This window comes from Thermobia domestica, chromosome 10 (assembly GCF_964235325.1).
Source record: "Thermobia domestica chromosome 10, izTheDome1.hap1.1, whole genome shotgun sequence".
Classification (NCBI taxonomy): domain Eukaryota; kingdom Metazoa; phylum Arthropoda; class Insecta; order Zygentoma; family Lepismatidae; genus Thermobia; species Thermobia domestica.
The window spans coordinates 169124762-169151684 of record NC_137463.1 but is presented as its reverse complement, the minus strand read 5'-3'; the positions used below and the strand labels follow the sequence as shown (position 1 = coordinate 169151684).

General features: G+C 35.7%; 1 protein-coding gene across 12 annotated transcripts in view; it reads right to left on the bottom strand.

Moving 5' to 3' along the window:
• The window catches only part of Ogdh (oxoglutarate dehydrogenase Nc73EF), a 208112-nt gene that overhangs the window by 20082 nt on the left and 161107 nt on the right, over positions 1-26923 (bottom strand). For all 12 annotated transcript variants that reach the window (XM_081728728.1, XM_081728727.1, XM_081728731.1 and 9 more), the window contains 7 exons: positions 21938-22166; positions 20273-20423; positions 17548-17675; positions 16004-16182; positions 15129-15251; positions 10856-11019; positions 2804-2951 (listed from right to left, as the gene is read on the bottom strand). In XM_081728728.1, coding sequence (XP_081584854.1) covers positions 2804-2951; positions 10856-11019; positions 15129-15251; positions 16004-16182; positions 17548-17675; positions 20273-20423; positions 21938-22166 — 1122 coding nt within the window. The remainder of the gene's footprint in view (positions 1-2803; positions 2952-10855; positions 11020-15128; positions 15252-16003; positions 16183-17547; positions 17676-20272; positions 20424-21937; positions 22167-26923) is intronic.

Here is a 26923-nt window from a genome sequence, read left to right as displayed (position 1 = left end):
AGTATTGTATCTAATATAAAGAAAGATAGATGAATGTAAATAATCGTGGTGTGTAAACCCAAACCAAGTTGAATGGTTTGAATGAGGCTGATTTCAAACATATGAAAAATTTGTTGAGCCGCCTTTAAGAATTTTTCTTTCCTTTTTAAATTATGACTTATTAATGTTTAACTTTTCTTCTTTGCATACGGTAACAGGGGGCAGCGGTGGCTCAGAGGTAGAGCGTTCATCTTTGGTTCGATTCCAGCTTGCGCCAAGTTAACTTGGTGGAGGACAAACACGGTGTGTGTTTTCTCGGGGTTCCCCATTTTCTCCCACTTTCGTCCTTCATTCTATCATGGTTTCCTTTAGCGTACACGTCATAACTGTAGGACTTAAAACTGAAAGATTTTATCATCATCTTCCTTTTTTAATATGGGTTACAACTTACTCCCTGTAGTATTTTGAATACTGAGGAGCACGGGCTAAAAATAATTACTTTTGAGATTAAAACTTTAAGCTCATGAGTCGGGAATTCGGCCAGTACAGACTCCTAGTGTATTATATATATATATATATACAGGGTTTGTACGGAAAGTAATAGGACTGAGTCGATTTTAAAAAAATTATTGAGCCAATCGTTACAATTCTTTAAAAACTTTCAAAATAGGCTCCTTCTGCGTCGGTGCAGCGCTGCCAGCGCGATTTCCAAGCATTGAAGGCGTCACGAAAGTCATTCTCCGGAATAGCCTTGAGAGCCGCGGTGCAAGCTGCTTGGATCCCCTCTGTCGTCTCAAAATGCTTGCCTTTCATCGGGCGTTTCAGGCGAGGAAACAAAAAGAAGTCCGGGGGGCCACATCTGGGCTGTAGGGCGGCTGCGGAAGCGTTGGGATGCCGGCCTTGGTCAAGAAGCTGTTCACAAGAAAGGCTGTGAGCCGGGGCGTTGTCGTGGTGCAGCTTCCAGTCGGCTCCGATGTCTGGTCGGACCCGATTGACCCTTCGTTTGAGTCTCTTGAGCACTTCCACGTAAAACTTGGCGTTGACGGTTTGTCCAGGAGGAACAAATTCATGGTGGACGATGCCTTTGAAGTCAAAAAAGACAATAAACATCGTTTTCACTTTGGATTTGCTCATTCTTCCCTTTTTTGGGCGAGGAGACGCCGGCGTGTGCCACTCGAAAGATTGCCTCTTTGTCTCGAGATCATACTCAAAGATCCATGATTCGTCACCTGTGATTACGTTATTCAAAAATTGGGGGTCACTTTCACACATGTTCAAATTTTCTTGGCACAATTCCACTCGCCGCAATTTCTGTTCGTCAGTGAGCACTTTTGGGACAATCTTCGCGCACACCTTGCGCATGTTCAAATGCTCCGTCACAATTTCATGAACCACAGTTTTTGGTAAATTTAACAACTGGGCAATTAAACGAATACTTAGTCGACGGTCTGAGTTCAAAACTTCGCGCACACGAGTCACATTGTCGGTGTTTGTCGAAGTCGAAGGTCTTCCAGCACGGTCTTCATCGGCGACCTCTTCCCGGCCCTCCGAAAAGGACTTGTGCCACTGAAACACACCACTTCTTGCTAAAGCATCATCTGGGTAAGCCTGCTTGATCATATCAAACGTCTCTGTCGCAGATTTACCGAGTTTAACACAGAATTTAATCGTGTACCTCTGCTCTGACGAACGCTGCATTTTCGGCTTGCACCACTCACAGAAACACGTCGCGCGAAAAAGCCTGTCCTAACTCTCCGTGTGCTCGGAAAGAACTGACCAGCCGCTCGTTCGTTAACTAGGAACGCCCTCTACCGGATCCAGTCGGTGCGCGCACGCTCCGAAGTACAGTCATGGTGGAATAAAATCAGTCCTATTACTTCCCGGGCAAACCCTGTATGTATGTATGTATGTGTATATATATATATATATATATATATATAAAAAAGACAGTTGAATATTTGTGTTTACTATGTTCAAGAAGGTTGATGAATAGTTTGGCATAGTAGACCACATGAATACAATATATTCATCCTACTTCTCAATAAAACGTTGCCTATTTTAAAGTGTTGATAAAACGATCAATAAAATGAACATGAGTATATACAGAGTCTGTCCGAAAAAAAGTAACGGGACTACACGCACGAAAAACAATTTATTGCAGACATATGTATGGGTTAAAATTCTTCAAAATAAAATCCTTTTATGTCAATACACCGTTACCAGCGAATCTGTCGTTCTTAATACGCTTCTTTGAAGCCTGCAACTGAAATCTCCTTCAGACACTGTTCAAGGTGTTTGCACTCTTTTAATGTCCTATAATGGTGGTGTTTCAGACTCAGTTTCATCCGAGGAAAGAGTTGGACGGGACCAGGTCTAGATTTTGAGGAGTGAGGCAGCGTTGCCATGTTGAGCTTGCCCAGAAATTCCCTTAAGTGTAGTGACGTGTGACTTGGTGCATTATCGTAGTGGTGAAAGCAAGTATAGAGAATCTGTCTTCGGACGTGACGGGTCCTGAATCTTTCAGTTTTACACAAAACGGATAGTATGTCGCTGTTCAAATGTGCGCTGTAGCTTGCTTTCTGACGACATTACAAAACGACTGCACACTCTCCAAAGGTTAGCCGGGTTGCATCCAATACCTGACATCCTCCATCAATGACCATGCCCATGGAGACCATCTTCCACTCTTTCCTATTCGCTAGAAAGTTTCTATACTTTTTGGACAGACCTAGTATATGTATATATCTGCACTACTCACTTGTTTCGTACGTAAGTTTCCTACGTGTCTTGTAAGTCCTCTACTATATGCAATAACTGTATTTACCTGTTCCACACGACTGATTGCTACGTCCTTTTCTAACCCTTTCTCCTTTCTCGCCTTGGTGAGTTCATAATATACCTTTCCAGTGCAAAATACGAGTTTTTTCACGTTATTAGCATTTCCGCTAGCTTCACCTGCTTCCGGAATCAGTCTGCAAAGAAACACAAAGTATTATGTATCTCTTAAGTGGAATCACATCAAACTGTATACACTAAGTTTTAAAAGAACTAGACAGGTATTAAAAGAAACAAACCTACAACAGGTAGTCACAGATTTATGAAATTAATAATTAAAAGAAATTATCAAATGACATGACCATAATTTTTGTAAATTAGTAAGTTCCAATGAGTTCTGCTCTAACTTTTTAACAATTTCCAAAAATTACAAAATCAAAGAAAATGTTGTAATTTTATTCCTGTTGTCTCATACTTAAAACAATTGTACGAACGCGTATGATATATATAAATGTTTAAAAATAAATTAGCAGCTAAAGTATTATGCTCTCTGTTAAAAAGTTCACCTATCAGTGCTCCGATGTTGCAGATTTAGCTAATAAATTTATCCGTACATATATTTTTTTTTAAATCTAGAAATCTATTAAATTTGCAATCTTAATGACACATTAACTTCTTAATAGACAATTAAGCTGGTAACTACTGATTATTTTGCTTAACATATCTTACATTATTAGGAGCCTACAGAGCAAGATTTTAATCATATGCAATGAAAGGGTATTCTGAAAACGTGTGAAAAAAAACTAGCATAGATGTTCTGGACATCCTTATAGCCATATCAAGATCCATTCTGCTCCCAGATTATTCTTCTCCAAATGAACAGTACTCCAGATTACAGAGTATTACAAACTACAAAATTACACTTGTTACAATCATGTTTAACCTCCTCATTTGTAATTTTTATTTATATTCTTTTTCACAAGTCACTGAAACGAACATAGCTTACCATACTTTATTTTACACATAAACACTACCAAAAAGTAGACCATAAGAGGTTTTGCTAAACACTTCCAACAGATAAGGATGAGAAGGAGCGAAAGAAAAAGAAAGTAGCTGTTTATCATTCCGGTGGGCACATATTGAAATGCAGAGTCACATAATAGTGTTGTCAAGATGCAAGTAGTTTAGTGCACGGAAATATACAACTAATGTAACAGGTTAAGGTCGAAGCGCATGAAAGCGACGGAGTAGTAAAAGTTATATATGAATAGTATAAAGGAAAAAATTGTATAACAAAAATTAAGAAATTAACAAAATAATAATAATATACAGAAAGTAATATAAAATATATAAATTACGATGAATAATTCTGCAATTTTATTAGCGTTTAATACACAAAATATCGAACGATGAGGCATATACCAATCAATAGATTATTGAGTTAAAACTACGTAAATAAATAAATATAAATTTTAAAAATAGGTGAATAAAATCCTCATGCGTATTTTCTCGAGAAAAAAAATTCTGTAAACCTAGAACTTGATGGTGTAGGATAACCACATTTCCTATTAAGGTAAAACTAATACTGAAGAATATCCTTCTCATGCTTTTCATTACAACACTTCATTTAACTACTCAGATATAGCTCAAAATTAACATTTACTCTTATACAATATATTTTTATTTTTATTTATTTTTTTTTTTTAACAATAATAATCCGAACCTAAGATATATCAATCGATTTATCACATTAAGTTAATCAGAGATCTTGAGGGTAAACTCTCATGCGCAGTTTCTGAGAAAAACTAACTTTTATGTAGCCAAACTAGTATGTCGTTTGTTGCCAATAATAATTGATAAGTTTTTATTTTAGTGGAACAGGCTGTTTATTTGTATACTGTATATGTATGTCGTTAAGTAGTGTACTTGTCCTCTATTAACGGTGACACACATACTCCTAACAGAGATGTTCATACTACTTGTAAAAAAGACAATGAAAATAATCGGCGATTATGTAGAATGAAAAACAGTAGAAGAAAGTAAGAAATAAGAAAGAAATTGGCAAACATACAACGGAGTATGTATGATATATAGGAAATGAAGTAAGTATACTCCTCATCATAATAGATATTCTGCCATTATTGGCAGCTCACTTGCTGCAACTGAGAAGTTTCCACGTCCCATGGTCTTCTGCTAACCTCTTCGTCCTCACGTATGATTTCTCTGTTTTGATATCATCCATTAATTGTAATCTCCTTCGCCCCCTCCACCTCTTTCCTGTTACCATACCCTCTAGCATGTCCCTCATGATACAGTTCCTTCTTATCCAATGTCTCAACCAGTTTCTCTTCCTCCTCTTAATATTATCTAAAACTGTTCTTTTCTCCCCTACTATTTATAACACCCTTTCATTCATTTTCCGCTCGACCCAGCTAATTCTCTCCATTCTTCTCTACACCCACACTTCGAAAGCTTCCAGTCGTTTCTCGTCATTTTTGCGTAATGTCTGTTTCTGACCCATACAGTACAATACTCCACACGAAGCGTTTTATGAGGTTTTTTCTTAACTCTTTATTCAAGGTTCCACAAAATAGTACTTTCTTTCTCATAAAGGCTTCTTTCGCCATCCATATCCTTGCTTTTATTTCACGTTCACATTTCATATCATTACTAATAATACTACCCAGGTATCGAAAACTAGTCACCTGTTCAATTTGCTCCCCTCCTATTTCTTTATTTGACACCGACCCCTTCGTTTCAATCACTATGGCATTTGTCTGTCTTTATTTTCATCCCATATTCTCCACTTATTAATAAACCAGTAAGTATACTAGTGCATAGTATTCAGGGTCCACACTGAAATTCTGGTATTCATTTCATGAATTTCCATGACTAAGTAATTTTTCCCTGATCCGCAACACCGCCAACGTTATCATTTATGGGTTATGTTCTGAACAAAAATCCTTTTTTAATCGGCCCCCACAATCCCTACAGCGGTCCAACGCTCTCCTTATTTTTTTAAATCCAGCATAAACTTACATTCTTGTAAATACTTATCACGTTTAAGTACTTATTATAAGTGAAACTTTCTGTATTTTGAAACAATAAAACATTAGAACAATGCTAAAGTAACAACTATAATAATTATACACTAACTTTAGTTTTAATGTCCCACCATTCTGAATACTCAAACAAGTGCGCACCCCCCTCCCCTCCACACACACACACATTATATATATATATATATATATATATATATATATATATATATGAACAAATTCCATGGCTCTGGATAAGTAGAGTAACAAATAAAACAGTTCTGACCAGAGCAGAATGAAATATATTAAAAACTATAGTGTTTGTGTCTGATGAAGAGGACGTTAGGTCCTTGAAACTGTAACACATTGTAAGTATAGTTTTTAATATATATATATATATATATATATACGAGGGTGGTTCAATTATTGTCCCTGACTTATAAGGAGTATTATTTTTCCAAGAAGTCTCCTTTCATAGTAATGCACTTCTTCAACTTATGCTGTAAAGCCACTATGCCAGCTTTAAAGAAAGTCTCTGGCTGAGCAGTGAGCCATTTCTTCACAGTTTCAATAACAGCTGCATTTGAGTAAACTTCTTCCCCTTGAAGTGCTCCTTCAACTTTGGGGACAAATGAAAGTCACTAGAGGCGAGGTCGGGTGAGTAGGGAGGATGTTCCAACACAAAACCAGCAGCATGGATTGCGGCACCAGAAAGAGCTTTTGTGAGCCGGAGCATTATCTTGGTGGAACAGCACTGTTTGCTACATCCCGCGTCGCTTTTCCTTGATTGCTTCGCGTAACTTAAGGATTAGGGCTGCATAATAGGCCCCCGTGATGGTGTGTTCAACCTCCAGGAGGTCAATAAGAAGCACACCCTTCGTATCCCAAAAAATTGACCATATCCTTGCGTGCTGATGCTTGCACCTTGAACTTGCATGGGGGAGGCGAACTGCTGCGCCGCCACTCCATGCTCTGCCGTTTTGACTCGGGATCATAGTGGTGGGACGTCTCATCCATTGTCACAAATCTATCACAGAACTGTTTGAGGTCTGTCCCTATAACCTCCAAACCAGCCCCTGAATATCGAACTCTGTCTTTCTGATGTTCACGAGATAACACTTTGGTATCCATCGCGCTGAAACCTTTCTGAATCCCAAGTGTTCATGCACAATGGTTTCCACTGAGCCTACAGAGATGTGCATGATGTTTGCTAACTGTTGCATTGTATATCTATTTTGTGAATTTCTTCTATTTTTATACCTTAGTTTTGGGCAACGGTGCATAAAAGTACACAATCTGTCGTGTAGAAGAAGAAAAGAATTTTTATCTTGTTGATTCTAAATAGAAAGAATCAAGATTTAATCTTAGTAGCTGAAGATATATGTTGATTTTATGTGTATAATCGATGCTCTTAGTTACCGCACAGCAGATAGTCGTTTATTTAAATGTTGCTATGGCAACCACCGAAAAAGAAAAGTATTATTAATGAAGTTTTGAGGATAATAAAAGGTAATAGTGATAGAAGGTGGTGCGTCTTATTTAATGCAATTTGACCGTGTTGATATAGCTAAAAATTACGCGAATTGTGGGCTGGAATGTAGCATAAATATAACGTTACATTATAGATGGTGGTTCCGCCCGGGATCGAACCTGGGACCCTGAGATTAGTTTGAAGTTCAGTAAAGCAGTCTCATCATAGCTTTCAACACGGAGTATACTTTACTCTGAAGTAAGAAAAGAATTTATAGAAACATCAAAATGAATGTTTCTGGAAGTGAAAATATACATGAAGAAGGTGGTGATACAGAGCTATCTGGTATGAACTCATCACCGAACGTGGCTGATCTTATAAGACAGCTTGATCAGCAAATGTCGCAGCAACCGCAAAAAATGGACACCAAGTTGGAACAACTAACCCAACAGATAACTGTTAAGTTTGAGCAAATAACTAATCAAATGGACACTAAAATGGATACCAAGCTGGAGCAACTAACACAATCCATAAATGTTAAGTTTGAACAAATAACTAATCAAATGGACACTAAAATGGATAGTAAATTGGAACAAATAAACCAACAAATACACTTCAAATTAGAACAAGCAGATTACAAGATGGAGCAGATTTTACATCGATTTACTGACGTACAAACTTCGGTAGAAGTTGCGGAAACCTTAGTTAATGAGCATACTAGTCAGATCCGGGAATTGCAAGAAGTAAATGCGATCAAAGAGAAATTTAGTACTCAAATGATGATAGATCCCCACTATCAACTGAGCCATATCATATGGATCCAGAGTAGTAGTGGAGGATAGTAATTCATCCGAAGGATACTCAGACAAGGATGATAGGAAAGCTAGTATAGAGAGAAATGGGAGAAGGAATCATTCATCTCACCGCCGGAAGAACATTCCCGTGAATTCCAAACATTGTAAGCATAATAGTAAAAATAATCATTTTGGATTTAGTGAAATTAGATCCCTAACAGAATTTAGTGGAAGATCAGATGACATCCCGGCTAGCACATTTCTAGAAAAGTTCGAGGAAGAGTGATTCATTGGGAATAGATAAATCCAAATTGTTGAAAATTCTGCCTCATATTTTATTACCACCGTGTTCCGTATGGTTCAAAGCAATCCGAAGTAATTTGCGTAATTATCTAGATTTTAAAAATGCTTTACTTTCTAATTTTGAAAATGATTTCATGTTGGCCAATAGAGATGCCTTAGTTCGAAATAGACATTATAACCCAAAATTGGATAAGAGCGTCACTGATTTTGTAATATCCGTATATAATGAGTTGAAATTAATTAATCCATATCAACAGGAATCAAGAGTAATAGCATCAATCCGAATCTCGTTACCTTTTAAATTACAACAAATGTTGATTTCTGCACAATGCGTTAATTTTAATCACCTTATTATGATAGTGCAAAATTTTGAAAGTCAATCTATGTTGCAAGCGAATAGTAATCGTAATCAAGCCAATACTAATCCTAATCAAGTTAGTTATGTACCTTCGCAACATTAATGTCAGGGAAGAAGGTTATCTTAACGCTAGAAATAATAATAGATTCCATTGTAACGAGAATAGAACTAAACCTAATTTTACCGGTAATAAAACTGAATCTAATTTTAGGAGAAACAGAAACAATAATCGTAATACATTTAGGAATCAAGCGAACAGTAAGTTTAACTTTCCACAAAATGGATTTCATAATAGATTCATAGGTGGCAGAAATTATCAAAATAGAAATCGGAATACCGTTGAAGTACATAATAGGCAGGACGGTACACAAGATTGTAGAGTACAATGCAACTTAACCGAACCCTTTGGCAATGTAACTTAAGCTTAATGTTGTGGCGTCCGACAAAACATATTTAATTGATTTTTGTTTTATTTCATTTAATGTATTATAATTCCTTTGTAATTCATATTTCTTCTGAATTCTATGCTATTTACATCTATGCAGCGACACAAATGTTGTTGATCATTGCCCAAATGGAAGAAATAAGTTATATAGTATGTCAACATATACTGAGCTGATTCGTTTATGAGCTCCGACGATACTGAACTAAAGAATATGCCTTAGGACCTGAATAATTAAATAAATTAATTGCGTTTTGAATAAGTCCTCTTTGTTGATACGTTTATAAAAATAAAATGGAATTAATTGTTAAATGAATATAAGAATAAGATAAAATGAAATTAATACATACATGTATTGTAATATATAGGAGAGCTATTCGGAAAGTAATGTAACCATACATATAAAAATAAGTAACGGTCCAGGATTCTTTGTTAAATTGTAACCAATTCAAGAAGTCATCGTCGGGAGCCATATATACAACGATATTGTATATCTATTTTATGAATTTCTTCTATTTTTATATCTTAGTTTTGGGCAACGGTGCATAAAAGTACACAATCTGTCGTGTAGAAGAAAAGAATTTTTATCTTGTTGATTCTAAAGAGAAAGAAATAAGATTTAATCTTAGTAGCTGAAGATATATGTTGATTTTATGTGTATATTCGATGCTCTTAGTTACCGCATAGCAGATAGTCGTTTATTTAAATGTTGCTATGACAACCACCGAAAAAGAAAAGTATTATTAATGAAGTTTTGAGGATAATAAAAGTTAGTGATACAAGGTGGTGCGTCTTATTTAATGCAATTTCACCGTGTTGATATAGCTAAAAATTACGCGAACTGTGGGCAGGAATGTACCATAAATATAACGTTACAATAAGGAATCATTTTTAATAGTAAAGAAATAGGCGGCTGAATTAAAACGTGGCTGTACTTCTCTTGAATATTATTCACGTAACGAATGTCCAAAAACTGCAATCACAAATGAAAACACCGATAAAGTGTACAATATGTTATTACACGATCGTCAATTAACAGCGTGCGACATAGCTGACTCCATAGACATATCAGAAGAAAGAGTATGGTACACTTTACATGAAGCATTAAATATTAGAAAGCTTTGTCCACTGATTAATTACCAAGAACAAATGCGAAAACTTATTTCTTTGCAATGTTTGGATTGTTTTAAAAAGAATCCAACCGATTTTGTGTGCCGATTTGTTACTGTAGCAGAGTCCCCCACTACACGCCAGAAACGAAACAGCAATAAAAGCAGTGGATGGAAGCCAGTGGCCCTGCACCAAAAATAGTGGAGTATATTCATGTCATAAAAGTTATGGCCAGTGTTTTAAGGGATGTAACAGTGTAAAACAAATGTCAAAAAGTCCTAGAATGGAAAAAAAAGTTAACTAGGACATTCTACCCGCCCACAAAGGAGCTTTGACAATAAGTGACTATTTTATTAGTAAAGTATTATCAAAATCTTAAGTATTATCCTCTCTTACCCATTGAATTCTAATAGTTAAGTACAATAAAAGAAGCAGAAAGATTCTGCACTTCAAAATTATACTTTCTCTTCGGGTTCAGCACTTACTTCACAATGTATTTACGGACTGCCCTTAATGGACCACAAAATTAATCTTACTAGATATAGATCCTACAGCACCCAAAACTCATTATTACAGCGGATTTACCTCTGAAATTCTGTTCCTTCAACCATTTCGTCAAAGCTGGATCTAGCCTCTGGATGTCGTAGGAGTGCCTTTGGTGTCATTATAATAAGAGGTTTGCGGAAGGGAAGAGCAATTTGTCGTCGAAGAATGTGGAAATAATTTGCTGGGGTAGAACAATTGGCCACCTGTAAACGAAAAAAACATTATCAAAATGATCACGAGTAAGTCTTTTCTATCTTTACTTTTAAGGCTAACAATTTCTGATGTTATATACTATCCATTATGCTTAATTTCAAAACGTCCACAAGGAGGCAAAATCTAATTTCGTCCAATAAGAACCACAGAAAAAATTAGGACACGTTCAACTAAAGAACATTTCTTCAGAAATGTATTTTACTATATACGAGGGTAAATCATAAAGCTGAAAGCAATTAAGTGTTTTCGCAGGAATAAATGAACTGGGTGTGTCTGATGTCACCACGTGTATACTTGGAGTAACGTGGAAGTAGGACTACGCATCACTACAGCCGTCAGCAAAGAACAAGCCACAGGGTCACATAGAAAAACTGTAAAAGTTATTGTGCAGTCTTGTAGGACAAACTGAAACCTAAAATCCGTCAAAAGTAAGGAGAACTGCTGTCTAATGGGGTGTTCGTACTCCATACATCAGCTTGGCTTTGAGTTGGTTCCCCGTTTACCGTAAAGCCCTGATTTGATGGCATCGGATCATCACATCTTCTGCCTTTTGAAGGAGGAGCTGCGTGGTGGTCCAGTAGGTCAATGAGGTCCAGCACGTGGGGCAGACGTGGGTCGTGAGAAACCAAAGCCTTTGTGGAGGGATGTAAAGAAAATATTACAGGTACATTGTCCTCAGGTGATATGCATGTCGAAAAAGTATTAAACTTCTGTTGGAAATTTTGCACGGAAACAAGCGTTATACAGAGCCTGTACATTAAAATGAGAACATGCAATGTACACATAGTCACTTACATGCAAATAAATGGAGGGAATATGTGCATGTAAAGTAGTACCTTAAATGGATTGTTGACAACATTCGCAATAGAGTAAGAATGAAAAGTATAAGGAAGGTGCCTGTTTATCAACATGTAATATACATGTGTGACATTCGCATTACATGCAAATACCATGTATTAGCGTATAGCACAGAAAACGCATGATGTAGCACATGTCATTTTACATTTATCATTTTCGTGTACCTGCGAAGTGTGTAACTCCCCTACGTACAGTGTACAGGCAATGTACAGGTAAACGGGAACATGAAATGATCATGATTGTCAATAACTGGATTAAACAGATACATGTGGTAAACAAGGTGGATTGGAGCTAAACATTCACGTTATAGGCATAGGAAACATGCAATATTCAGGCACAAGTCTCTAATTCGACATTCACTATACAAGATCCTGACACAGTCTAATACATGGGATTACAACTGAACACATTGCCTGTATTATCTCCATGTACATGCGAAGTGTGAACCCACTTATATGCAATGTACAGGTAATGTGCAGGTAAACGGGAAATGCAATGATCATGATTGCCAATAAATGGGTTAAACAGGCGCATGCAATGAACAAGGTTGATTGGAGTGAATCTTTAATGTTAGACAGGTGTAGGAAACATGTAATATTCAGGCACAAAGTCTCCAGTTTGTCATGCATATATGCAAGGTCCTGAGACATGTGTAGTACTTAATGCGATGTACTTTACATATATATTCCGCTAACACGCCCACTAATTCGCTAACACCTGTATTTCACATGTATTTAACATGTCAATTACATTTTTATCAAATGAAAAGCAGCTGTCGTCAGATCCTCATGAGGTAACGTATATGTCAACTACATGGAATATGCCGGTTACGTACATGTTTTTCCACTATCTACATGTTGTTTACACGCATTTTTCACGTTGCAAGGTTGCAACCCTATCAACATGAAAACTACCTGTTTCCGTGAAATGAACATGCAATGATAGTGAAAAATTCGATACCTGTCTTATGCGTTTAAAAGTGTTCCATTTTCAGGCGCATGCACAAGCGCCTGTAAACCACATGCATTTTCTGTCTGGGGACTGAAAACAGGGATTTCATGATATTATTCAGTCCAATATCTTTGGTCTTCGTGAATTCTGTCGAAGAATTTAAAGCTTAAAATATATAAAACGATAATTATGCCTGTTGTACTGTACGGTTGCGAAACATGGGCGCTTACTTTCAGGGAAGAACGCAGACTGAAAATATTTGAGAATACAATCCTAAGGGAATATTCGGCCCAAGAGGGACAGGAACGGGGAATAGCGAAACTTCGTAACGAGGAACTGCATAATTTATAATGTTTACCTAACAGTAAAGCCAATCGGAAAAAGACCATTAGGAAGACCTAGGTGCAGATGAACGAACAATATTAGGATGGGTCTCACAGAAATATAAAGTAGAAACTGGGTTCAGTTGGCTAAAGCAGAAGTCAATTGAGAGTTCTGGGAATGCGGCATTGAATCTCTGGATTATATACGCCATAAAGTCAATTATAAAAATTATAATATTACTGATTTTACGTTGAAAACAGTGGCATAATATCAAGTATATATTAAGGTTTCACACTGCCTGCTTTACTCAGTTCAATCGTTGACCGCTGGAAGCAGTACGCGCAATATAAACAAACATGGCATACACCTTATCTGTTTATGAGTGAGCATAAATCGCTGCGTGTTACGAAGTGTAAAAATCGATCATGTTAATGCAGAGACGGTGGCGTACAATGGATAGGGTGAATGCTACAATTCACCTGAGACAATTAAGAACTCCCACACAAAATTAGTGAACACAGGCTCTGTAAAAGACGTAAAGAAGTGGTACCTGCCCATCCATCACGATCGGATGAAAATGTGGTAAGAGCTACAGAAATGTTTACCCAGAGCCCGAAAAAAATCAACGTACCAGCCAGCTCATGAAGGTGGATTGTTAAGGCATGCAATACTTGTGCTGCTGTATGAAGAACTCAATTTTCATCCATGGAAACCCATTATGTACAAGAGTTGAAATTCAAGGACTGTCATCGAAGGATGAAATTCACATAATTAATGCTGGCCTGGGACGAAGATATGCCACAACTGTTTAAAAGCATCCTGTGGCGTGAGGAGACCCTATTTCATGTTGGGGCTTTTGTCAACCGCCGAAACATTACTGGGCATCACGAGATAATGATCCCCAAATGACTTAAGGGAATGCAAACTCGTCCCACAGTGACCGTGTAGGGAATGACGGCGACGCAACTCGTTGGTTCGTAGCTTCTGCGTGATACCATGAATGCCGACATCGCTACCTTCAGATGCTTCAAAATTACGTGAGAACTACAATTCGAAATGGGAAAACATTAATGAACATTTTCATGCAAGATAGTGCACCACCCTACTTTGTTGTTAATTGTTCGCGAGTGGTTGGATCAGAAGTTGGACGTTGGCTTGGATGGCGTGGAACGTACAGGTACAGGAAAATGTCCAGATCTCATTTCATACGATTTTTTTCTTGTGGGGCTACACATGTCCAAACCTCACACAGTGAAGAAATTGAAGACACGGATTCAAGAGGTTATTACCAAACATTCCAACTGACTTCCTTCAGGGAAGTATCAATTGTATGTATTTCTGGCCGTTCGAGAAGCTGATTAACAACACAGGTGCCTATGCTGAGTTTTAACATATTATTTTTTTCTTACTTAAACGAAGAACATGCACATGTATTTCTAATAAATAAATATTAAAAATTTATAACAGTTTTTTAATACTTAGTTATTTTTAACTAACCCTATACTTTTGACTTACACCAGACTACATTTACTAATATTGTATCTTGTTTAAATATGTTGTTTTTATTTTAAAACAGTGAATCATTTGTTTCTATTTAGTGCATTCATATTGCTAATTTATATAAACACAAGCTTCATTCATAGCCAAGAAAGTACAAAAAATTTGGCCACAGTATGGTATATTCTAGCAATATACGCTTTCCGCAAAATAGTCATTATAATGAAGATATTTTACTTCTAAAATTATGCACGTACAGCCATTCATGTGTTAATAAATAATAAATAATAAATAATAATAATAATAATAATAATAATAATGATAATAATAAAGTAACACTTTAAAGTTTTACACTGCAATTTTCCCTGCGTTTTTTCGTTATTATCGCTAAATGGGTTTCACTTACATTTTAGGAATAAAGTGAAACTACAAACATGAAAATTACTTACTTTGAATTAACAATACTTACAATCCAGTTAATATCATGTAGCTGTCGCACAGCAAATTCTTCACTCTCGGGAGGAAAGTACTCAGGATCGTCTGAGGACAACTGCAAGAATCGCTCAAGCCTGGCACTCGAATGTTCTGGGCCCTGTAATATAGAAAGATGATTTATTTAAGAAAAAAAAAACAATACTTGTTGCATAATATGCAGTCAAAACATAAATAAACTTAAAATGGAAATTGTTATTTCATACACAAAACAGAGATCGTGGATTTATATAATGTGAAAATTTATATTGAAATTATCCATTGTAAGAAATGTTAATTTTATTTTTAACTATAATGGGAAAAGGGGCCTCGTAATATTTTTGTCGTCGTTCAATTCTTTGTAAATCCTTTCAGAATGGAAAGAAAATTACAAAATAATACAGTAAAAATGTTCGAACGGAAATTAATAGGCTACACTCAAGACATGAAATGTGTATGTAAATCATATCTGCTATAAGTAATTTAGAAATTTATGGCAGTTCTCCCAGAAACGTCCAGTAACTCAAAACTCGCATTCTGTTACCATATGTTCTTTCCAAACACTTGAAATTTAAATTATACAAAAGCATGGATCGTCAACCTGTTACAAATCTTATAAATACAGGGAACGAGAAGTAGTCCCAAAATGTGTGCTTACAAATTTAATTTCAATGATTTCACTTCAAAGAAAATGTCCAGAAGGTTTAGACCTATGTTTTAGGAAGTATTCACCACATTCGATATTTCAATTGACACGCTTACAAGTGAGGCTTTCCTATTAAAGCAGCAGTCTGCATCTGAACACTTGAAAGTTGTAGTAATTCTATCGGTAGTAATATGCATACTATATTATATTTGAGGAAGTACACTTACCATTCCTTCCATGCCATGTGGCAAAAGCATTACAATTCCAGACTGACGAACCCACTTAGCTTGTCCCGATGCAATGAACTGGTCAATTATGCACTGAGCGGTATTAGCAAAATCTCCAAACTGAGCTTCCCAACATACTAGAGCGTTTGGATTTGTCATTGAGTAACCAACTTCAAACCCTAGAATTACAAATATACATGTACTGTATACTAAATACGGTCAAGTATACCTGAGCAAACTAGTTGTTAAATGTGTTACATGCGCTTAGAAAATGTTAGTACAACTATATTACATGTTTATTAATTACACATTTGATATAATCCTCGTCTGAAAGCAATTTGAAATAGTCGAAGAAAGTTAGAAAGATTGCACAACATTAAATGAAGGACTGTAAAACCTGCAAATTTAGAAAGGCCAAGGGCGGTCATGCATTATTTCAGTGATACCTAGAATGGTTACCAACATTTTGAGAGGAAAGTTATGGAAAATTATTTTGCATACAATACTTATAAAATGTATAATTAATATAAGAACAAGTTAAGGCCGTACTAGGGAATGATCTTAAAGTTCAGAGCCATTGAGAAATTACTTTATTTGGGCCAAAGCAGAAATATGGCACGAAAATTTCGGGTACGAATCGTAAACAAGAAAGGCCAGAACCTGCTGCTATAGAATCCGTTGAAGCCTATGTCAGAACGTACACAAATTTATGTTTTAGTACACAGATTTTCAGAGTATGCATCATAGCCGCAATGTTTAAACGCACAAGTTAAACTCATAATGTATAGAAAGAACAAATATGAGCATTTTAATATATATACTCATTATTATTATTATTATTATTTTTTTATTTTTTTTTTTATTTTTATTTTATTTTATTTTTTTTTTTAAAGTTTCCTATATACGAATCCTCAATATCTTATCTCTGATCAACGCCTATCTACATTTCTTCTTATGGTTTTGCGGAGTTTAGGTTAAGTGGCAGTCTTTCTTGCTAGAGTAGTAAGAATGGTTTCTCTTGCAACTTGTTCAATAATGTAATTTGTACCCAGGTTTTGATTAAAGAAATCGTTAATTTTTTAAGCTATCAAATGTAAGTAAGTTATAAACAAAAATTCAAATAAGATAGTTTATTTTATTAACAACTTCAAAAATATTTTATAAAAAAATATTTATTATTAAAAACTCACCTCTCAATTTTTTAAATATAGACTTTTGGGTTGTTTTTCAGATCTTCAATAAAATTTTTCTACATAAAAAAATTAGACATAGAATAGAGAGAACCCGGTAGTAACCTACCGTATGTGGCCCCTGATTATGTCTACCTTACGTATCTCTATTCGCAAAGGATGTAAGTACAAGTATCTCTAGACCTGAACGTACTATCTGATATGACAAAAGAAAACATTATTATGGCCAAGAAACAGAACAGAACTTCCCAAATAAGAGGTGAGTATACCAGAGCCTACAGTATTAACTTTATTTGATTAATTGGTATGAATTAATCATGTGTTCCTTAATAGAGTAAAGAAAGAACTACTTACCTAACACACCGAACTCGGATAAAGAACTATTGCAAACTGTGTAGGGTGCTTGGTCAGGATACAAGTAACACAAGGGGCGGTACGTGGACTTGTCTACCTTCTGGTGATGTAGAACATGATGACGATGACTGAAAAGAAAAGTAAGCTGAGTTATCAAATAAAAGTTATGTCGAAAGTATTGCCCTGTATGCAGGGAATAGCAATACTGTAAGAGTGTACCACAACTTAACGTTTTAATTGAGTGCGTCGCGAAACTAATGCCTTGAGATAGTGCAATAAGTTGTGTATAGACGCGTTCCGTCACAGTACCTGTCAGTATTTTGTGAACCATTCGCAAGTAACTGAGTGAAAATTCACCAATAGCAATGGCTCGTAATTGCGTTAATAGTCCTAACAACTTTTGTTACATTTGTGTTGAAGTGACTTTTGCTGCACAGGAAAAGACCATTAGTGCAATTGTTAATACAATGTATCATTCGTATTTTGGTTGTAATATAGGCGACCACGATAAAGGCTGGGCCTCACACATATACTACCGTACTTGGGCAGTAAATCTTTCACAGTGGGTTAGTGGTAAACGAAAGGCAAGGCGCCCATGATTTGGGGGGAGCCTACGAATTACTTATTTTTGTACGGTGCTACCAATTTTTGTAGGGAACACAACGAGAAAGTGGGGGTGCGACAAATTTCTGAGCAACACCAAGAAAAAGAAGTGAACAGTGCAATATCCAAACATACCACCTGCTTTACGATCTGTCTTGCATGACTAAGGTCTTTTCCATTTAAGAGCCTTCAACAGAGCTCTCTATCAGTTCAGACGAGGAGGGTGGCCATGTGTATGCGAATCCCTTCAATCGTCAATGTTCAGCGTGTCGTGACAGTAAAGATGGTGACTTTTCGTGCTTTTATGGTGCATCTAAGCCACATAAATAAACATGGATGTACTGAACGATCTTGTTCGCGATTTGGATCTGTCCAAAAGCAAAGTATAGATACTGACCTTACGACTTAAGACAGTGAAATTTTCTCGAAGAAAATGTTTGAGTGACATTACTTTGCAAGGATTCAACAATTCGAATTTTTCTTCAGGAAAGAAAGCCTTGTGTTCTGCTGTCATATTGCTGACCTATAAGCACCCGGCATTGGACGTGAACCTTATGAATTGGCGCTTGTTTATAAACGCTTCAAAACTGAGTACCAAGGAGGTTTTGCTGAATATAACGGAAGCCAACTTCATTTGTACCTATCGAATATCCTGTATACATGAAGGAGACTTACATAATCTAAAGCAGCTATTAGAGAGGTTTAACTACAGCAAGTATATAAAAAGTACTGCTGTTTTCTTTGTCTATGGAACAGCAGAACAAGCGATTTTCACTACAAAAAGACTGGCCCCCATGAGTATGTTTCAAGATCGGAGAAACGAATGTACAGTACCCATTATTGACAGAATTCCATAAAATAATTATTTCTTTACACATCAAACTCAGCCTTGTCAAAAACTTAGTAAAAGCCACGGATAAGAATGACATAGCATTTAAGTACTTGTATGAAAAATTCCTTCGACTCAGTGAAGCAAAAATTGAAGAGGGCGTTTTCATGGGGCCTCAAACAAATTTTCTGAGTTCCCAAGTTTAAAACAATTGCTAGCTGCTAACGTTGACAAGCAGCAGCTACCTTCCTAGAAAATAACAAGACCGACAACTACAAGAATCTCTTTGAAGATATGTTCGCTTTGTATCGTGAACTAGTCTGCAAAATATCCTTAAAAATACACTTTCTTGACTCGGTTAGAGATTCTTTGAATATAAATATATACACACACACACTTGTTTATATGAGTAGCTCGGGGGAACATACTGGTATATCACATCTTCTAACTCGAGTAAACCGAAAAACAAGATTCAACGTTCTCATGCAATTTAATGCAATGACACATACCAAACAAACTTATCCTATCATCTGCAAGTATATTTACTAATTAAACTACCTACACGCTCTTCTGTGGTTCGATCCCAACATATTTCACCTAATAACTCAATTTCACGGAAAGTGTACTTACAACCTTACATTATCTGACAATGACAGAAGTCTTCCAGTACAGCTAGTATGCTTTACCAATATCAAGAACGAACTTTTGTTCATAGATGTAGAAAGATTTTTCTTCACTAATAGTAAGGTTAGTTTTCTTTTTTCTTCCATATATTACACATATTTTTATAATAAATGTATTGTTTCGCTCAGCGAGTGGTGCAAATCAAATTTAAGTCTACGAACATGTACTAATAATAATAGTACAGCCATCGAGCATGTGTTGTACGCCTGTAAACGTGAGTTTTCAATGTCTGTACAGGATTTTCACAGGCAATGTACGTGCGTTTTTTACGGGTTCCATTTCCAGGAGTATGTATGATATTGGCTGGGCAGCTGCCTGTTTCTTTCGTATGAGTATACTAATCATAGAACCGGCTGTTACATAATTTCAATGTCACCACTGATTACAAATAAAATTATAATAATACATATATACGTCGAAGAGTTCAAAATAATGGTTAAGTATTTAGCAGTTAGTGAGAATCAATAACATAATAAAATAGTATCATTCAATATAGGGTGCACCGCCTGTCCACAATGATAATTCAGAGAACTTAAATCGGTTCTACATGGCACACATTTAATCGCACTCAATAAAATCAATTAACTCAGACAAAAAACGAATACATACCTGAATGTGCCTCTTTCAACATCTTGACCACTTAGACGAACATGAATTCCTTCTTTTAGTAAAGAACCAAATGCCATAGCTTCACCCATAGCCCAATCAACAGTGCGGCTCTCAACCATTTCCATACGTGCTTTCAGGATACGTTCGATACCTGAAATGTATATGGTACACAAATAAACAAACAAATAAATAAATAAATAAATAAATAATGTCCACTAAAAAAGTCAGAGACAATCTCTTGGGTATGAAGTCGTGAGATTAATCGCAAATCGTGTAAGATTTATGGCGAACAAACATAGTCTTGTTTTCTTGATTTTTCTTTCTGTTTTTTCAAAGTACTATCATCTCCTCCACTTTTTCAATCTCCGAATAATTTTCATATTATTCAGTTGAATTTATCAATTTCAGGCATTTTGAAGTGAAGTTTGAGTATAATGACACACTATAGCACATGTTATTAAAAAGTATAAATAAGAAAGAAAAATCTTTTAAAAAGAATGAAGGATTCAAGAACAAATCAAATTTCAGATGCAGCTCCTTAAATTACTATTACTGATCCGTTTTCGAATTACAATGAATGAATTTCGTTACTTAAAAATATATATTAGGAACTATTACGAATTTGCAGTTACTAGGAACCTCATACTCGTACTTTGAATGAGATTAATTATGAAGAAATGGTATTTAAAAAAGAAAATACAAAACTGGTAAGATAAGAAAATTTGCACCAATATATATACAAGACAGACGACTTGAAAATGGTATAATGTAATTTTGATGTATAAAGGGGAAAGTTATGTTGAACAGTAATATCCGAAGTGTTAAGTATTCATGAGTATAGAACGCTATTTTCGAAGAAAGAAAAAAAAATGCACGTTACCAAGTACTTTCCGCGCATTTCTGTCTGGATCTGAACCCTAACACGACGATCTTTTGGAATGTAATAGACGATGATGCTCAAACTGTAATACTCGTGGAAATATATACTTTGTTAGATATTTTTTAAAATTAGATAATAAATTAGAAACTATTTTGATTTATGATTTATTGAACAATTAATTTATGCAAAACATGAATTTTTAAAAATATTTTTAAAAACTTGATCAAAACTAGGAAAAATTTAGAACTAATTCTACAAGTTATAGACTGCATCAGGAAAGGGATGGAACAGATATTGCAATTTATATCCATTCTGTCACGTGAGACATGGGCTTAAAAGCTGCAGTGCGAACTAAGAGTTCTATTTAAAAAGCCCTGTATCTTTTTATCTTTTATACTTAATGGATTTATTATTTTTAGTTTATTTCATTTAAATATTTTGATTTCTTCATTTGAATATATTGCTAATCTGAAGTACAGAAATACTACTACTTCAATTATCAGGTGCCTAACAATACACAAATTGCTTTTGTCTAATCATGCTCGTACTTCTATTTATCAATTTCAGATCTGAACCACGGAGGTCTTTGACTTCATCTCCGGTATTACATGAAATAAGGATCAGTAATGTCTCCTACACAACTTAAAATTAACTGAAATATCTAGTTTTACGTCTCACAACCAACACAATTGGTTTAGTTACAAATTTTAGAACATCAATCGATCTAATTTCTTACTACGACTGCTGATTTTAACGAAGTTTATAATTAAATAAAATAATTGTACCTTTATGAATAACGAACTCAGCTGCGTTCGGAGGTGGTGAGGAAACTTTCTTGCCAATATGCACCAATGTATCTTCCTTCACGCCCGTCGGAGACACTTTTAAAGGATCTTTACCTTCAAAAAATCCTGACCAGGGAGAATCTAACCAGTCTTTGTACTTAATATGGGTCTCTTTCTTTGCGTTTTCGTAAGCTTCTTCGCAGATTTTGTCGTACTTTGCTTTCACATCCTAGAATTTTTAGAGCAGAAGTAGGCTCAGATAAAATCAAAATATATCTGTTATATTTACATATTATAGAGTACCTGTGATTAAAACAAACTTCAACGTAAATAACAAAATGGTGAAATGTCTCCTTTTCCGCCAAGTTATGATTTTGTGCTACCCAAATATATATAACTCAGACTTACAATACACACAGTATCGTTACAGAAGTAGTTAGATCATTACGAAATGTTTTCTTTCAGTAGCAGTACAGTTGAATAAAATATTGGGTCAATGCATAAGTTTGTACGGTTTTCTTTTGGGTTGGCAACAATGCGGCGTGAAGCGATTGTTTATCGTTATTCCGTTGTTTTAGCGTAGTTCGCAGTTTGTGTGTTGTGAAACACAGGTTTTCTTGATTGTGAACGTATTACTGTGTATATATATATATATATATATATATATATATATATATATATATATATATATATATATATATATATATATATATATATATATATATATATATATATATATATATACAGCGTGGGCCATTTTAATTAATCCACGGAAATATCTGAAAAATGATAAAACATAGAAGAAATGTTTGAAGTACACGTTATATATTGCTAAGGGGGAAAACCATTTCCGCCAAAAGTACCCCTCTCCACCCCCCGGAAATGGGGGTAACTTTGGAATGTCAAATGGGAACATGGGTAGAGTAATACCTCGTTCGAAAGGTCTTGGAAAACTAAGTAACGCTGTACCAAAATTTGTTTCATATGGAGCACCAGTTTCAAAATGGCCGCCATGATATAGTTCGGAAACTCCAGTAGCCGTAGTATGAAAACCATGGGAGGTAAATGAATGGAACAAAATTGAAATATGTAAATATCATAGGGCATATCGAATGATGTGACCCCTGCAATCCCTGCGACTTCCCTGAAGGGATCTTGTGAGCTAACTTCAAAATTTCAATGTCCGACCGGACAACGATTCGGGCGTGCGCTTGACCTACCCAATGCTGTTTGGAAGGCAGACTTCAGGGATAGAGAATTAGTGTACTCAGTTAATGCGGATGGCCACAGTCAAGGGCGCCCATAAGAGGGGCAAGTGGGCTCTCGCCCCCTAGAGGAAATTGTGCTTCGGAATATCGAAAACTCAATAGAATTTTTAGAATAGCTACAGCAAAATTTGAAACTATGTTTGAAATGTCGCTTTTTCTTGCCTCCCTTGGTCACAGTTACATTTTGATTAACTATTAGCACTCATGTCATATTGTGAGCTTGAGGGACAAAACAGTGTGTACGTATATCCCCGAAATGCTTTCCGAATAACCAGCACGCACTGCAGAGAAGTTTCTGTGGCGACGGAGATTAGCAAATTCACACGTTTGTAAGTTCCAGCAACTGCATTATTCGACAACTTCTTTCGTATAACGTTCCTTATGTTTTCGCATCAAATCATACTTAGCCATACAGATATGCGTTACCATTCAAATAAAATTTCACCTTTTTTTAGTCACTACAGCGTCATCCTTACAAACAAATGTTTCAACCATACCATACCTATTTGTAAGGTAGCCTTAATTTGCGAATTAAAGTAGAGTTCTCATTTGAACTTTCACTGTTACTTTCCACCCCACTCACATACAGAGCACAGGAAAAGATTATTTTGCAGGACTTGGATATCTCTCTATACATTATGGCAATTTTACTCTAACATTTTTATCTCTGTTGTATCATTCTCGAGCCTTGGAACGCCTCCGTGGTTTTCCTATTTAATTTTCGTTATTTTCATTTATCTCTACCCGTATTCATACTACGGGCACTAGACGTTTTCTTAGACACATTCACCATGTCTTGGCGATCATTTTGAAAACGGTGTCTCATGTCGAAAATATTCTCACAGAAGCTGTTTGATATTCATTTGTCTATGTAACATGATGTTACTCGCTTCAAGTTGCTATTTGAAATTTTCAAGTTGGCCCCGGATACCTTTCAGTGGAGTCACCCCGACAACACCTCTCGATGTGCCTTACGTCAGTTAGCTACTCCAGTTTTTCTTCTGTTGATTTATCTCCAATCGCTTTCATTCTACGGATACTAAACCTTTTCTCTGACACTGATACTATGTTTCGGCGTCCTTTTGAGAACACTGCCATTTCCCCTCAATCGTTTTCTCCTGCAAGATGTTTGATTTTGCAAGATTAATCGAACGAGGTACCACTCGACTCATGTTACTATTTGAAATCTTGAAGTTAGCCCCCAAGACCCCTTCAGGGAGGCCACTGGGATTACAGGGACCACACCATTCGATATGCCCTCTGATATTTATGTATTTCAATTTTGTTCCATTCATTTACCTCCCATGGTTTTCATACTACGGCTACTGGAGTTTCCGAACTATATCATGGCGGCCATTTTGAAACTGGTGCTCCATATGAAACAAATTTTGGTACAGCGTTACTTAGTTTTCCAAGACCTTTCGAACGAGGTATTACTAGACCCATGTTCCCATTTGACATTCCAAAGTTACCCCCCGTTACCCCCATTTCCGGGGGGTGGAGAGGGGTACTTTTGGCGGAAATGGTTTTCCCCCTTAGCAATATATAACGTGTACTTCAAACATTTCTTCTATGTTTTATCATTTTTCAGATATTTCCGTGGATTAATTAAAATGGCCCACTATATATATATATATATATATATATATATATATATTTCAGACAAACTAATATGGAATGTTAAGTTGAGAAAAGTGATCATTTCCGTCACATTTTACTCTTCGAGTTTAACCGAGAATCCAGTGCCGCAGAAGCTGCGAGAACAATTTGTGCAGTGTACGGGAATGAAGCAATTGCTGAAAGAACAGCACAGAAAAGCTTCTCTTGACCAATGGCTAACAGATTTCTGCCAGTCAAAACCAAAACAGTTCTACAGGCGAGGCATTGAACTGCTACCTGAACGTTGGCAGTAGGTCATAAATAATGGACGTGAATACATCACTGAGTGACTGAGAGTTAATGTGAGTGACAGTAAAATGTATGGAATATATTGTTACTCGTAGAATATGTTAATGTTATGTATATGATTTATTTGTATTTGAATTAACAGAATAGCAGAATAAAAATAAAATATAAGAACCGCACGAACTAATGCATTGGCCCAATATCAAAAATAAGGAAGGAAATTATAGATTTGACTTTTACTCGTAAACAATCATCACGTAACTGATTTATACTATTTAGAAAAATAAATTGCCAAAAATAAATAAAATCCTACTTCATTATGATCTTATATATGAATTTTGATTTCATATTTTCTGTTCAGTTTTTCCATAGAATAAATTAAAAAAAATATATACTGCTGGCGATTATATACATGTATATTGCGAAACATTCCAGAAACATCCATGAACTTTTGTCCAGTTGTCAATAATTTTTCCTTACCTTATGGTGTTTCATATCTGCAACCATCTCGAGTCCCTAACACTAAGCAGTACTTCAACACTTAAACGTGTGTACATCTCTTCATTGATTTTACTTTCCTATTCACATACTATATGTATCATTTGCAAGTGATTTATTTACATCATGTTTACAACAAACATATTTTTACGCTTACGAAGTAAACTATATAGTCTTCTAAGCAACAGAATTCAGCTGTATTAAGATTCAAAAGTCGATGATAACTTCTTCAATATACGCTATTTCCTATACATCGCAGTCTAACTTAAGAGCAGATACCATAATATATGTACTGTTTGATATAAGTATTTACTGGATATACAATTAATTATTCAAATCACTTTATATGCATCAAGTGCCAGTAGGCACAGAAAAATTATAAACTCAACTAAAAATATAACAGCTTCTAAATACCAAAGAGTACGAAAATTCTATCGAAAGATCAGACTCAAAACTTATTCAGCAAAGACTGAATTCTGCTATAAAATCATCTTACAGAACCACTCCAAAATATAGTGCACCTCCTCAATTGTATCAACTTCCAAAAATTCATAAACAAGAAATTTCACTCTGACCAATTGATAGTGCTATAAGCTCGCCTACATATACACTTGCAAAATATCTGACTACGGTAGTAATTTCATTGGTAGGCAACACAACACATCATGATGAAAATTCTGTAGAATTTGTTACGATATTCGGTTTCTGAGAAATTAATGACAAAGATCTTTAAGACAGTTTTGATGTGTGTTTGTTATTTACGAAAGAACCTCTTCAAGACACACTGTCCCTGCTCAGTAGAAGCTTTAAAGAAGATTATATAACCCTGTCTCACTTACTATTAATGTTCATATATTTTAAATGTAAAAGAAAATTTTATGAACAGGTAGATGGTGTAGCTATGGGAACACCTTTATCGCTAGGCATATCCAATTTTTATATGCAGTTTTGGAAGGAAAAGGTCCTGGAAACAGCTAAACTGAAACCAAAATATTGATTTCGATACGTAGATTATATAAATCATAGTTTACACACGTGTAAGGGATGGATGGATTGAATTTCAAAATCTCATAACAGCAAACATTCCAACATGACAGTAACAATGGAAATTGAAACAGAAGGGAAGATACAGTTTGTGGATATATTAATTTTGAGGAAGAACTTGGGGCAATTAGGTCACAGTGTATATAGAAAACCTATTCATATTGATTTCTACTTAAGAGCTGATTCCTATTATCACTTATCCCAGAAGAATGCATTATTACTCAAATACATTACTACACTGAGCAAAGAAGAAATCAGATAAAGATTACCC